We start from the raw sequence: 14,098 nt of genomic DNA on the forward strand, positions 1-14,098 counted from the left end.
CTTCATTCGCAGTGTCCAGTAACCAAATCAAGACTTTTAACACTTATTTGTGGCCAAACGTAGAGTGAGCCAATATCCTCCGATTTCGATTCCTTTGCATTGTATTGCATTGTATTGGTATTGGTCGTTAGTTTTTTTTATCATGAAAAATCCATGGATCTCGAAGAGATAGATACTTTTATCCTCAAATATTACTGTTTGATTTCTGACTAGACAGTGTGAAAGGCTTTCGTATGTTGCGAAAGTGTTTCCCTTTTTTTGGACTTTGGTTCGGCTTGGAGCGATTATGATTCTTCTAAAGTGAGGAATTTACAGCAAATAAAATCAACTGCATCGGTCAATTATATTCAAATAAAATACTGACATGATGATACACCCCGTATTAGTATAAATTTCAAATTTTCAGTATTCTTTATGATATATTATTTCTTAAGGAAGGAAGTCGACACATATCTGTGATCTCTTAAAATTTAGTAGTTGGCGATTTGGAACTACTAAAATCATATTCTAGTAAACATTTTTCTCAAACTATATTTCTTCCATTATTCTTCAATTCGGATAGTTAAAACTGCACTACATTTTAAATAAGCCACCAGAACTCTTGAGTTCTTTAAGTTTAACTTGCATTGCCGAACAACAAAATATGCGGCATTAAATTACTTCGTGTACGATATCGAAAGCAGCGAATATTCGCATAAATTAAGCGACACACATTATACATACATACATACAGAAGTAAGAACGGTAGATATTTACTGCAAAATAAAATACCGATGGAGAAATTTCAATCGTTTGTAGACAAACAAATATTGGGAAATGTATAAACATATGCAGTATGTATTGAGGCGTGTTTCCCTTACTACCTCTGTGAAGATGCACGTTCCATAACTGTGCTTAGCATTCATGGATTAGAGTTGCCCAAAAAAAGCAACGAAAAAAGCGAAATAGCATTCCAGTCACAGGCGTAGTAAAGACGGCGGAATTGGTGCTGCAATAAGGTGGAACGCGACACCACGCAAGCAAAATCTTCTCAGAAAAACACGTCACGTTTCAACACACACAACAAAAGCTCAGCCGTAGCACTTGAGTGTAGCTAGACACATACGACCTTCAGAGTGCTAAAAACAAAGTATGTAATAAGAAGAAAAAGCAACAACAACAAAACTAAAAAAACACTAACGATAATAGTGATCCCAATTCAAATTCAGGCACAGTAATGTGCCAACTCGAGAGGAAAATAGAAAAAACATTGAGACCGTCATCAGCAACCTATTTACCTACAAAACTACTGAAAACACGACCAAAAGTAAAAACGAAATGAAAATACGAAAAAAGTAACCTCAAGTGCAAAGAAGAAGCAGCAGCGACAGGCATATGAGTACATACTCCATAACATAGATGCATAGCTGATTAGCCGGTACCCAGGGAACTTGGATCGATCATCAAAGTCATAATCTGCCATAAAATACAAAAAACATAAAAATGCAATGGCATGAAGAGAATTTCAACTGCTTACAAGCATACATACAGGTGCACATACCAACAAGTATACAGCCGTAGATTCGGTAGATTGCTGGAAGCTTGCATATTATATTTATCTGCTCATATATGTATGTACGATTGACTGCCTACAGGTTTATGAAGAATTACTTAAGTATGCTATATGTAACGGCTAGCCACACATATTTCCCAAATAAAACGGTAAATTGCTTGTATATAACGCTGAGTGTTGACTGGATTAACTGGGTTAAGAGCACAGTCGAACTGGCATTACTCGTCGCATACAAGCGCACCAGTCACATACACACGTATACGAAAATTTCGGTTTAAGAACATACCGAAACCAGCTAGCAACATTGAGGCATTTATTTAAGCAACATTGTGGCAGCGCTTACATAGTATATGCAGGTGTTTGTTTGTATGCATGTATACATGAAAAGCTATGCACGTGAATTAATAATAAATAACATTGGTACCTTGAAGAGATGTCTATAAATTCAGAATATATTTACGACCGTTGTAAATGCCAAGAATCGAAGCTTCGGGCATATGTAGTTGGCAAGTGATTACCGGTAGTGGATAACGAGCCGGCCGGCCGGTCGATACGGTTCATCAGCGGGCATAATTACAACGGAAACGACAGTGTTTCGAACGTTACTAACGGAACTGAGGTTTTAATTGATGGAAAATTAGAAAAATATTTACAGGAGATTCAATCGTTTTTATATTTATTAGATCTGTAAATTGTTGGAAATGTTTTAGGAAACACGAAAGCAAGGGCTTAGTTCGGGTGTAACAGAACATTTTATACTCTTGAAATTTATTTCTTTAATTTTATTAAGATAACACTCAATTCGACCCAGATATTCGGCATAAATTCCATTAGAATAACGAAAATAATTAACTATAGTACAAATATGGGGATAGAAGTAATTTCTGGAACGTCTGCACTCATTCTCGCCACCAAGCTACATTATATCCAAGACAATATGCTCACTTAAGATACTAAGATATACGGCATATATCCCACCGGATGTCTGAAAAACCTACCATTAGGTATATGGGAGCTTGGGGAAGTTATGTCCCGATTTCACCCATTTTTGACACAGAGACATATTATTAGAAGAAAAAATAATTCATCTGAATTTCATTAAAATATCTGACAGATTTACCGATATTTTCGGTATCAAATTGAGATATTCATGTTCGATATTTGGGGGCTTGAAAAGTTATAAAAGTTATAATTTCGACAAATTTTTAAATGAGCAATGCCTCATCTCCATTTATACAAAGTTGTATTTTGATATCTTCATTGGTTCTTGATTTATATATTGCAAAGTAAACGAATCAAATTGGTATTAAATTTGGGTTACATGGGATATATGTGAGGATGTGAACAGATTTCGCCCATTTTAACCCGTAAAATCAGCGATACCCAAAACCTCCCAGTAACGAATTTGAAGCAATTCCGATGAATTTCTCAAAAAAGGATGCGCCATATTTGATCCGCCATTTCAATTTTTGAAAAACCGACACCGGATTCGTAATCAGCAACTCTGAAAACCTCCGAGTAACGAGTTTCAAGCAAATCCGAGGAATTTTTGCAAAAGCTGTGCGCCATATTGGTTTCTTGTGGTTATGTCAAAACACTGGTTTGGCAGGGTTTGAAGGATCTCGGATTTGGATTCAGCGACCCCAAAAATATATGGTACATAATGTAAGACCCCAGGTCAGAAGCAAATTTTCTTTGTGTGGCAGTGGTGTAATCAGTTTCAGTTTCGAAAATACATAAATAGCCCACTGTGCAACCAAAACATCAAACTTCTTGTAATTTCGTAATGCAGTAGAAGTGAAGAACTTTGACTTTATGTACAAATGTTTACTCATTTATATGCTTGTGTGTGTGTATTATTGCACCTGCAGCACACGACCTCTGAATTCTGAGTGCCACTTCCATTTTGCCGCAATCAGCGAAGCGTCCACTTGCCAACACTTGGTCAGCTATTAAGCAAACAAGAAATCTTTAAGCTCGGTTTAAAGCACACATTCTTCGTTGACGTCGTCGCTATTTGTTGTTGCCGCATAAATTTCGAGAATTCATTTCCATAAGCGCGAAGCTGACATCAACCACTGTATGTAAATGTGTGTGTTTGTGGTCAGCTGACTGAGCGCTCATCTTTATGTGATTTGTTTCGAATTTGGGTCACAATTACAATTAGTTTGCCTTCTTCTTTGTTGTTGTTGCTGTTGTAGTCGTGCCTCTAGGTTTTTTTTCGATTTTCGATGTTTTTATTACTGTTATGCCACTACCGGTGCTGCTGCCACTGCTGATGTTGTTGTTTTTCTTGTTGTGGTTGTTGTGCCGGTGTTGTGTGTTCGTGCTTCTGCTGCCACTTGGCTAATTCAAGATTAATGATTCTTGGTCAGCAGTGAGCACCAAACGGACAGTAGATGTACCTGGCTGTTGTTGCGTTTGTGTTTGCATGCTGTGGCATTTGAAATTTGTACCGTTCACACAAGGTTAATGAAAATAACTGTACAGGCATACACGCGTGGTATTTCTATATGTACAATTCACATATGTACATACATATATACTTGTACATTAGCAAAAATTAAATATATGTACAGTTGTACTTATTTGCATAAACACTCGGCTGAATTCGCATTTAGATTGAGGTTAAATGAATTTTCAATTGCAATGAATGCAAGATGTACTACACGGGGGACCATGCATGCCTCTTGAGGCATGTGTAGATACAAACATACATAAGTTTATATACAAATGGAGACACATTAGTCATATATATAAATTTATCTCATTGCAATATTTATCAGAACATAATATCGTAGAGTGGCTGAGTATTATTACACCCAAATATCCTCAATAGGTTTGTTTAGTTGGGTGAATGAAACACCCAAGTCTAACATTCAGATAAAAAGTGTGTTCTAAGAATTGATTATTTCTTTATTGAATTGAATCATAGTTCTAATTAACTTCTTTTCTTTGTTAAAGTCAATTCAGTAAACTCGTTCGTTGACCCAATTCGGTTTTACCTATATCACTGGTCTACATCAAAATTGCCTTCTACTATATTGATATTGATTGTATTTCACTCGTTGAACATAAATATACAAGTTAAAATTCATAATTAGCTCTTATTGTGCATTTATGCCTTATAAATATAATAGAGGGTAGCGCGACAGATTTATCACATTAATAATGATAACTCAAAATATTTAGTGATTACCCGCGGAAATTTTATTATTTCACATTTGTTTGTTGTGTTTAACGTTGATTGTGTTTTGTTCAACAGTTAAAACGTGAAATTGTTACCGTTTTTTTTTTTGTAATTTTTAGTGAAAAATCTACAGTTTTCGTTATGTCGCGTAAATGTGTTAATAGTGCAGACAATTTTTGCTACATTTGTGGTAAGGTGACCCTTACTAACCAACCCTTTGAAACTGCTTACTTCCATTATTTTGGAATTAAAATTAAAAACCAAGACAAATCGTGGGTACCGCATTTTAGTTGCACAACTTGCTCCACAAATCTGATTAAGTGGCTAAACAAAAAGAAACGTTCATTGCCTTTTGGTGTACCAATGATGTGGAGGGAACCTACCAATCATGCGAATGACTGTTACTTTTGCTTGACTCCACCCATCCAGCTACGAAGCGTAGTATACCCTGACGTAGCCTCTGTATCGCGTCCTGTACTACATGGAATCGATTTACCTGTTCCTCGACCTCCCGAAGAATACCAGCAAGATTCTGAAGAAGCGATTAATTCACTGGAAGTTGACTACAATAGCAGAATAGAAGACTACTAAATAACAGGATTTCAAAACAACGACATGGAAAGTTTTTTCACTGTCATTTCTTTTAGATTTTACTTCTGCGTGATAGTTGCCCTGGGCACTGAAGAAGCTACAATGTGTAAATATTAATAAGCCTATTTATACTATCCGGAAACACAGTATTCATGTCAACCCAAACTCTATTGGCTTCTGATTGGTAGGGGTAACAGCCGAGATACACTTTCTCTTCAACCTTTCATCCCTGTAATTGTAGATAAATTTGACAGCTTACATTTCACCTTTTGGTGGACCAAATGTTTATTCTGGTTCAAAACATCAAACGAGTATTCTGTTTCACACTCATCCGAAGATTCCGTTGTATCAGAGCGACTCTTTAAATTTTCTATGAAACAAAAAAAAAGTATTTCTTTTAGCCCTAGCATCTTTAAAATGCAGTAATTTGAATCTCTGATCTAACGCAGTAGTCTACGCCAGAACTAAATTGTATAAATAAATCATAAAATTCTCCGTATTTTACAAGAATCGAATTCCAATGTAATAAAACGTATCCAAATAGAGGGTTTCGGGTTAATACCCGAAAAAGTATGAAGTACGAAAAGTATGAAGTATATAAAACATCGACATAAAACATCGTTGAAAGTGACATCGATGCATCGATGTTTTTAGATTCGAGACATCGATGGCTAATATCGATGCTTTTTGACGAAAACGTCGATGTTTCAAAAACATCGATACATCGTTTGCATCCCTACGAACATGGTGAACGATTCCACCAAGATATCTCGACAATGGAAAAGAGATACCAGGGCCGATGGGATGCGTCAATGTTAGCGGACTACTGCTGGAATTTGAAAAGAGATACCCCTAACAGTGATTACAAAAGACAAACGAAAGAGAAGAGAAAATCTTAATCAAATACGTTATTTTTTTTAAATTGTAATATTTCCAATTTTATATAAGTAAAAAGCAAAAAATAATAGTAAATAATTAATAATTTCGAAATTAGGAACTTATTGAAGTAACCATTTATCGAATGTTACCAAGGGTTCTTTCAAACGATTATGTAGATATATTTTAGATTTTCTTAGTATTTGTTTCTATCGTCTACAATATTCAACAATAGAATATTATTCCCAATATTTAAGGGACCATAAATCTTCCGCAACAACATTTCTCTCGAAAACTCCTATTGCCATCTTCAGATGTTGTCCACGCATCTGCACCATAAAGTAGGACGGGAATGATGAGGGACTTGTGGAGTTTAGTTTTTGTTCGTGGATAGAGGACTTTACTTTTCTATTGCCCACTCAGTCCAAATTAGCATCTGTTGGCAAGAATGATACTGCGTTGGATTTCTAGGCTGACATTGTTATTGCTGTTAATAATGATTTTAAGATGTAAAATTATTTACAACTTCAAATACACTTCAAAGTTATGATTGTCAACAGTGACGTGGGAGCCAAGACGCGAATACGCTCACTGTTTGTTTCGTCTCGAGATATTTCGTCTTATCCTCTTAAAAAATAATCCCAATTCGAGATTATGAACTTGTAACAGCGCTTCTTTCAATCGTTCTGAACTACTCTGGCCACTAGCTCTTTCATCGATTTCTCTACGGTCCCTTAAGATTCTCTTTATTTTTTGGAAATCTTTCTGGTGTTGTTTTTGGTCAAGAATGCACGAACAAACAATGAAGTGTGAACTTTTAAATAAAAAAAAAAACGTTTTACCTTAACTTAGACAAAATAAGCGATGAATGCAGTCGAAACTTTTATCGTAATTCAGGGACATGTATGTGTATATAAACATAAAAAGTCCCGTTTTTTTGACACACCACGTATGTCAGTACAGTAAGAGCCTCTAATTTATAATTGAAGCCACTGTTAGAAGCATTAGTATTCTTCATACTCCTTCTAGAAGGAGTAAGGATTTTTTTTGACTATAAATCTTATATGTTATATCACAAATTTCTTATATTCCACCTAAACATCTGTTATTTCCTCTCGCAATTAGCTTTCAGAGCCTTGAAAGAAAACTGTTTCAAAATTAAACCAATTCTTGTTTGAAATTGGTACCAAAAAAGTCGCCCAGAGAAGATTAATAAAAACACCACAAAAGAACAAAAAAACACACTAAAGTCAGCCCATTTCAAAAGCCAACAATATGTGGTATAAAATTTCATAAACATTGGTCATGCCCATTGAATAACCAGCTGACAAAGAAAATCGCACTACAATTATATAATGCGAGTATGACAAAAGCTTGCGAAGCTTAACGCATGCGGATTAAAACTAACAGAATGCTTGAAGCATACTTCAACTGCTTGCAAAATAAGATTTATTTATTCTAAACAGTTTTATATAGTCTAAAGTGATTCCTAATATTGTGTTAATATATGCGAACTAATAAAAAAATTGTGATATATTTGTACCGAAACGCACATTCTAAAGAACTATTTTATGTAGATCTATAGAACAATGCATACACACCATTCACCAACTTTTGTATGCTGCTTTGGTTATCAGCTCACTGTTTTGAATGCGAAATTCAATTCTTTGTAGATTCTTAAAAAAATAATATTTACGAAAAATTCCGATATTTTAATTATATAGGTCAACTAAAAATAGTGAAGGAGGAGAAAGACTTTTCTTCGAGTTATAACTGTGTATCATTTTTAAACTGTTTTGGAATTAATATTTCTTTCAAATTTCACAAAACAAGATAACATTCTCATCACCATTTCTTTGCAGGCGAAATTCGCTCATCGATTGCACCGCGCAAGCCAGAGCGTACGGCCAGCATGCGGGAGCGTGAAGCACAATTGGAATTGGCACGTAAACGACATGGCGGCGCGCGTAATGAGAACGCCGATACTATCTCGATTTGCTCGTCAAACGGTGATAATGTATCGTACGAGCATAATAGCAATCACAACAACAACAGCAACAACAACCATACACACACAACAACCAATGCCAATGGTGCAATCGCCGCCAACACGAACAACAACAACAACAAGCGAACCACAAACGCAACTCAAGCAATGAGTCCACAACTTTCGCCAGCCGATCGCGCTAACACGCCCACAACAGCAACAACAACCACAACCACAGCGGCGTCGGTGGATGGCAAACCACCGATCGGCAGTCGTACGAGTACCTTTGAACGTCGCAAAAGCGATCCGAAAATTGCAATCGCCAATAAATTGGAAATTTTCGAAAATCGCACAGGTGGCAACACCACCGGCAGCAATAGCGCCACGTCCACCGTTAGTGAAGTGCGTCCGACCAGTTTGAAGGATTCGGTGCGTAAAATTAACAGCACCATCGACAGCTACTTGAAGGACAAACGCGATTACGAGAATATGTATGAAATGGTGAAGAGTCCATCGTCGCCACCATTGCCTCCGACGCGTTCTGTGGATTTGAACGCCGGTCAGCGTATGTTGCCACCACGCCGTAACAATAATAACAATAGTAATATTTATTCGGACACCATGTCGGTGGCGAGTTATACGCGCAGCGAATATGGCCCGGGACGCAATTACGGTTTGAACAATAGTTTAGGTGAGTTCTAGGGTCTGAATATCTCTTATAATTGTTGTCTTCATATTGTTCTCTTCTCTGCAGCCAACATTCCACGCATTATTTCCGCTTCTTATTGTGGCAGTGAAGCTGGCGAATTCGAGATTTACGCGCCGTACAGTTATTACGGCAGCGAGGCAGGCGGTGATGTAGCCACAGACATCAATGACAGCGTATGGGGCATACCATCGGTAAGTGGATTCTCATTTAAGGGGACTGGAATTAAGAAATGTTTTTGGGACCTTTGGCCCATGGAAAGAATGGTATAACTTTATTTAGAATTGGTTTCGAATGATTATGTCTGTTGGACCTTTTCGGATTTGACCCACTTAGTGGAGGGTCTTAACATTTTAATCCGACATTTAATGTTTTGAGTTGTTTTTCTTTCCAACAACTCTGAAGTATTGATTCTAATCCATATTCTGCTTCCTTCTTCTCTTCAAGGCCATCAAGCATCGTGCCAAGGCTACAAATCGTTTGCGCATGCGCAAAGGACGCAGCGTCGTACACAAAACCATAGAGGACAATTACACTGCCGTTGTCGTGGCTAATCATGAGGCCTTGGCGCAGGTGCTCGATCAGGTGAGTGACTATTTCGACTAGTCTTAAGTTAATTACAGTCAACAAGGAATCCCCTACAATTTATCCCATCCACACGCAGCTCCAGCAAACCCCCGTCATACCAGCTGCACTCCGCCCGTTAGCCAACGCCATCAACTTACGTTTCGAGGATTTCACCATACTAGAGGGCGCACAAGCATTCGTCGTCGGCAAGAAGGCTTTCCATGCGGCGCTATGGACCACAGCACCAGTCACATTGGCGCTCTCGGCCGATTGCAATCAACTCTCCGGTGTCGGCGGGGAACTCAGCCAGCTGTCGGGTGGCGTTAGCGGTGTACTCAATCCCATAACGGAGTTTTGCGATATCGTGCCCAGCTATCACTTGCCACTCATGCCCTCGACGGCGGTGACCTTGCTGCAGGCGACCATTTCTGTGCTGCCGCGCTTGCAATTGGACACACTGCAGTCGATCGGCGCCATACTGAAGGGCAAATCGCACGTGCTTGACAAGAGCAACTTCAATTTCCGCGGCTCCATACCGAATTTGGCCGCCGCCGGCTTGAAGGACAGCGCCGGCGTGAATGCACTGCGCAATGTGATGTCCGTGCAGAATTTGAGCACACTCAATGAGGAGTCTTCGCTGGAGAAGTGTGGCGGCGCTTCGTTGGAGTCAGCGGGTGACAACAGCGCCACAACGGCGGGCATGCCGGCATTTGACGATGTCATGACACGCGAGGTGTCTTTCATAATGCTGCAGCTGGTGAATGGCATGAAGAATTTGCAGGCGAAGGCGATCGAGGAGATGCCGTTGAGCTTGTCCAATGTTGTGCTGTCGAAGGATGTGGAGAATAAGGATGCGCAGGCACGTCTCTGCGTGTTGCAAGGGTGAGTACAGTTGGAGAGTTTCTTAACTCAAAAAAATTATTTTATTTTACTTTCGACGATCACTTACTTACAGCAACAACAATGACGAGGACGAACCCATGGGCACACTTTGCAAGTGCGCACACATCGCGCTCACCGAACTGCTGCCGCCCACCAAAATCACGCCCATCCTAGCCGACATACTCCAGCAAGAGCGCGCCGAATCGTTATCCAAATCGAAATCCGTCTTGGAGTTCGTGCTCTGGGGTCCATCCGACGTCGTGCTTTCCGGCTCCACGAAAGAACGCGAATTGGCGCTGCAGCGTTGGTTGGACTTGGAGCGTGCCACCGTCTTGCATGGTCTGGTGCGCACGCGTGTCGAGCTCACCGTCTACGATGAATGCCATTTGATGTTCTTGGTGCGTTCGACGGCGAAAATGATGAATGATGCGGCGAAAATTGTCTGCAGCTATCAGAAACCGACGACGGAGCAGTCGCAGCGGCAGCAAGCGGATTAGTGTTTAGTTATGTGGGTATGTAAATATATAAATCGTTAGCAGAAGTGGTTGCTGTAGTGTGAATTAGGTTAAAAAAAAATAGATTTATGAAAAATGTTTCACGAAAAAAATATGTATGAAAATGGAACAACAACAAAATTTCGAAATTATACTTAAAATTATTCTGAACTCGAGTTGGAATTCGAAAATATCTTTAAATGTATTTGTATATACTATATATTCCTGTTCCTGTTCGGCTTTGGCAGCTGTTGCAACAGCGTTGATTTCAACAATTTCAAAATGTTGCAACATTATTTTCCGAACAGAAAATTCAGTCCAAAATTAATGTTGTGCTTGGAGCAAAACTTTCGAAAATTATTTATTCTAAACTGAAACCCGAGGTAATATTTCTAATGATTTTTTTCAGAAACGAAATTCGAAAATCACAAAAACAATGAATACCGTTATTTTTTGTGCTAAAATTTTTTGGCAAAGTAAATTCTTAGTATTTATTATGCATATGGTCCATGGTATCTAAATTTTCGAAAAATTCAAAATAGTTTCCATTTCAAAAAAATCCGAAAAATTTCGAGCTTTTGAGTAACACTCGATAATGCAAGAAGAGAAAAAAATTAGGTAAAATATTTGTATATTAACATAACTTTATTAGGAGATTAATTCTTTTTAGAAAATAACAATTGTTGTTGTTGTATGCATGCACAAACACTCGTTTTGCAACAAAAATAAAAACAAAAAAAAAATATTTAGAAGCCTTTCGCTTATGTAAAGTGCCAAATTTACAAAGAGTTCGATTGCAAGAGAAAAAGCATCAATTAAAAATGTATGTAATGAAAGAAAAAACAAAAAATCTGAAATTAAAAAAAATCTGTAAATCGAAATGCTCTCTACTTTCCACGCCTTAATGCATTATTAACAACTAAATATAATAACTGTAAGCCAATTTTACATAAAAAAATTATATACGATAATTTTGGCAAAACTACTTATCAGCTTTATTTGTTAAGAAAATGCGTGAAAATTGTAAAAAAAATGCAAACCCTTGAAGTGAAAAAAAATTTCAAACAATTTTTGTAAAAAAAAATAAAAAAAAAATAATTTTATGTATTTTTGTGTAAATTTTTTTCGAATATATTTTTCTTACTTACTTTTTCATATTTAATTATTCCACGTCGTAAAACTATTTGTTTCGTATATTAATTAAATTTTTTTATTTTTGTAGAATTTCCCAAAATGTATACATATTTATAAACGTCTTAATCGAACAAATATAATAAAAAATACGCACATAAATAAATATATAATATAAAGCAAATTGTAATTGATAAAAACCTTTTTGTTAAATTTTGTATGCAATAAGTTGGTGTTTGAAATATCATAATAAATTTAAATTTATATATTCTCTATATATATATATGTTATTATAAATATTAAATATATTGTATAACAATTTACTGAATAAATGAATATTTATGAATTTGATATAAAAAGTAAAAATAAATGTTTTTTTTTCATGTTTGTGTGAGTAACGCCGAAGATCACTAAAATATGTAAGTAAACACCCTTTGCTACACTCAACATCCGGTGCCTAAAAGTATGCAACATTATCAGCGTAAGTGTAGTTTGCGCATTCCTAATCATCTCACGCACCCTGTGCCTCAAATCAGCAGCTACCTACTGGCTTTTCTGTGTGCCTGGTAGAAATGCGAACATTGAGCAAAATGACTGAAGCCACGAACTTCACGGGCACATGCAACTACACACACATACGTGTGCATTATATATGTACATATATGTAAAGCGCTGGCTTACACGTGAAAAGTTGATGTGGGTTATTTTGATAATGCTTGAAATTTTTGTTAAACTTTTAGGTTTTAAAATATAATATTTTTATTAATTACAAATTATTCATTTCATTTTAAATATTAAATTATTTTTTTATTATATTGAAGTAACATTTCTGGTTTATAAATATTTACAATAAAAGTATGGAAGATGAATAAAAATATTAAATTATGTAAAATCTGCAATGGATTATTATTAAATAGATGGAAATTATTAAATTACAATAACTTCTATGCTCATTATCAATTATTATTAATATACTTTATATTTTTTTAGATTTTCTTACATTTTTTTATAATTATTATTGTTTGGAAATATTTGTAAAGTAGCTACATGATAATGAATTCTAGAAATATAAACTCTTTTTATTATTAAACCAAATTTTTTATACAGCAATCCCCGCTTAAGTACCCCGTCTTAACTTGCAAGACATTTAAGACACTTAAGCGGAGGCTATTAAGCGGGAAATTTTATATGTAAATTTAGGGAAAAAAGCACGATTCCGCAAAAATATTGTCACTTAAGTGGGAAAGGCACTTAAACGGGTGGGCGCTTAAGTGGGGATCACTGTATTTTTTATTTAATTTATTTCTATTGATGAGAATTTTTATATACGGTTTAATATACTATATTGTATATAGAAGGTATGTACATATATAAATATGTACTTACCTTAATTCCAAAAATCAAACAATGAATGTATGTATGTTTTTAGTTATTTTATTTTATTTGCATTAACCATGAAAATGAAAAAACCATTCCTAAGAAAACATCATAATTATAATACTTTCATCTAAATATATTTTCTAGAATTTCAAAAGTTGGTTTGCAGACTGATTATCTTTGGTTGGGGTAAGTCTTACAGTCAATTATGCATTTTGTAGAGATTAGAGAATTTTATGTACGTGATCTGTTAAACAAATAAAAGCAATTTTCCTTTTTTGAAAAAAATATTCACAAGCTTTGTTGTATGTCTTATGTCATATTTTAATATTATTAAAAATACGACACTTGTGAGCACATTTAATTGTTGTATGTCATATTTTGTCATATTTCTACACTTAATCATAGCGATTTTTGCTGAGGCCAAAACCAGATATATGTCCGTATTTTCCAGATATATGCAATGTGCGGTATAAATCGGTTGAGAAGTGTTCGGGCAGAAGGGCACGAGCAAAACCGACCACTGACCGACCCAAAAAAATCGGTTCTTCACAGAAAACCGACTACCCACTCGTCGAAGTTTTGCCCCAAAGCCACACCCACCGACCGCCCACACTGCCACGAGTGTGTCCCAAAAAAAACCGGTTCCAGGATACTAGGCATATGCCGCAAAAAAACCGAAAAAATTCGGCAGCAAGTGGGTAGGGGCAGTGGGTAGGTGGGTAGGGGCACTATATAGAATAAC

At 36.5% G+C, this 14,098-nt stretch overlaps 1 protein-coding gene across 1 annotated transcript in view; it reads left to right on the top strand.

The window, feature by feature from the left end:
* The window catches only part of LOC105216106 (serine-rich adhesin for platelets), a 111,736-nt gene extending 99,943 nt beyond the window's left edge, over positions 1–11,793 (top strand). The window contains exons 6-10 of the mRNA XM_011190414.3: positions 8,072–8,887; positions 8,951–9,096; positions 9,350–9,487; positions 9,567–10,351; positions 10,425–11,793. Coding sequence (XP_011188716.1) covers positions 8,072–8,887; positions 8,951–9,096; positions 9,350–9,487; positions 9,567–10,351; positions 10,425–10,848 — 2,309 coding nt within the window. The 3' untranslated portion in view covers positions 10,849–11,793. The remainder of the gene's footprint in view (positions 1–8,071; positions 8,888–8,950; positions 9,097–9,349; positions 9,488–9,566; positions 10,352–10,424) is intronic.
* The last annotated feature ends 2,305 nt before the right edge of the window (positions 11,794–14,098 follow it).

This window comes from Zeugodacus cucurbitae, chromosome 2 (assembly GCF_028554725.1).
Source record: "Zeugodacus cucurbitae isolate PBARC_wt_2022May chromosome 2, idZeuCucr1.2, whole genome shotgun sequence".
Taxonomy (NCBI): Eukaryota; Metazoa; Arthropoda; class Insecta; order Diptera; family Tephritidae; genus Zeugodacus; species Zeugodacus cucurbitae.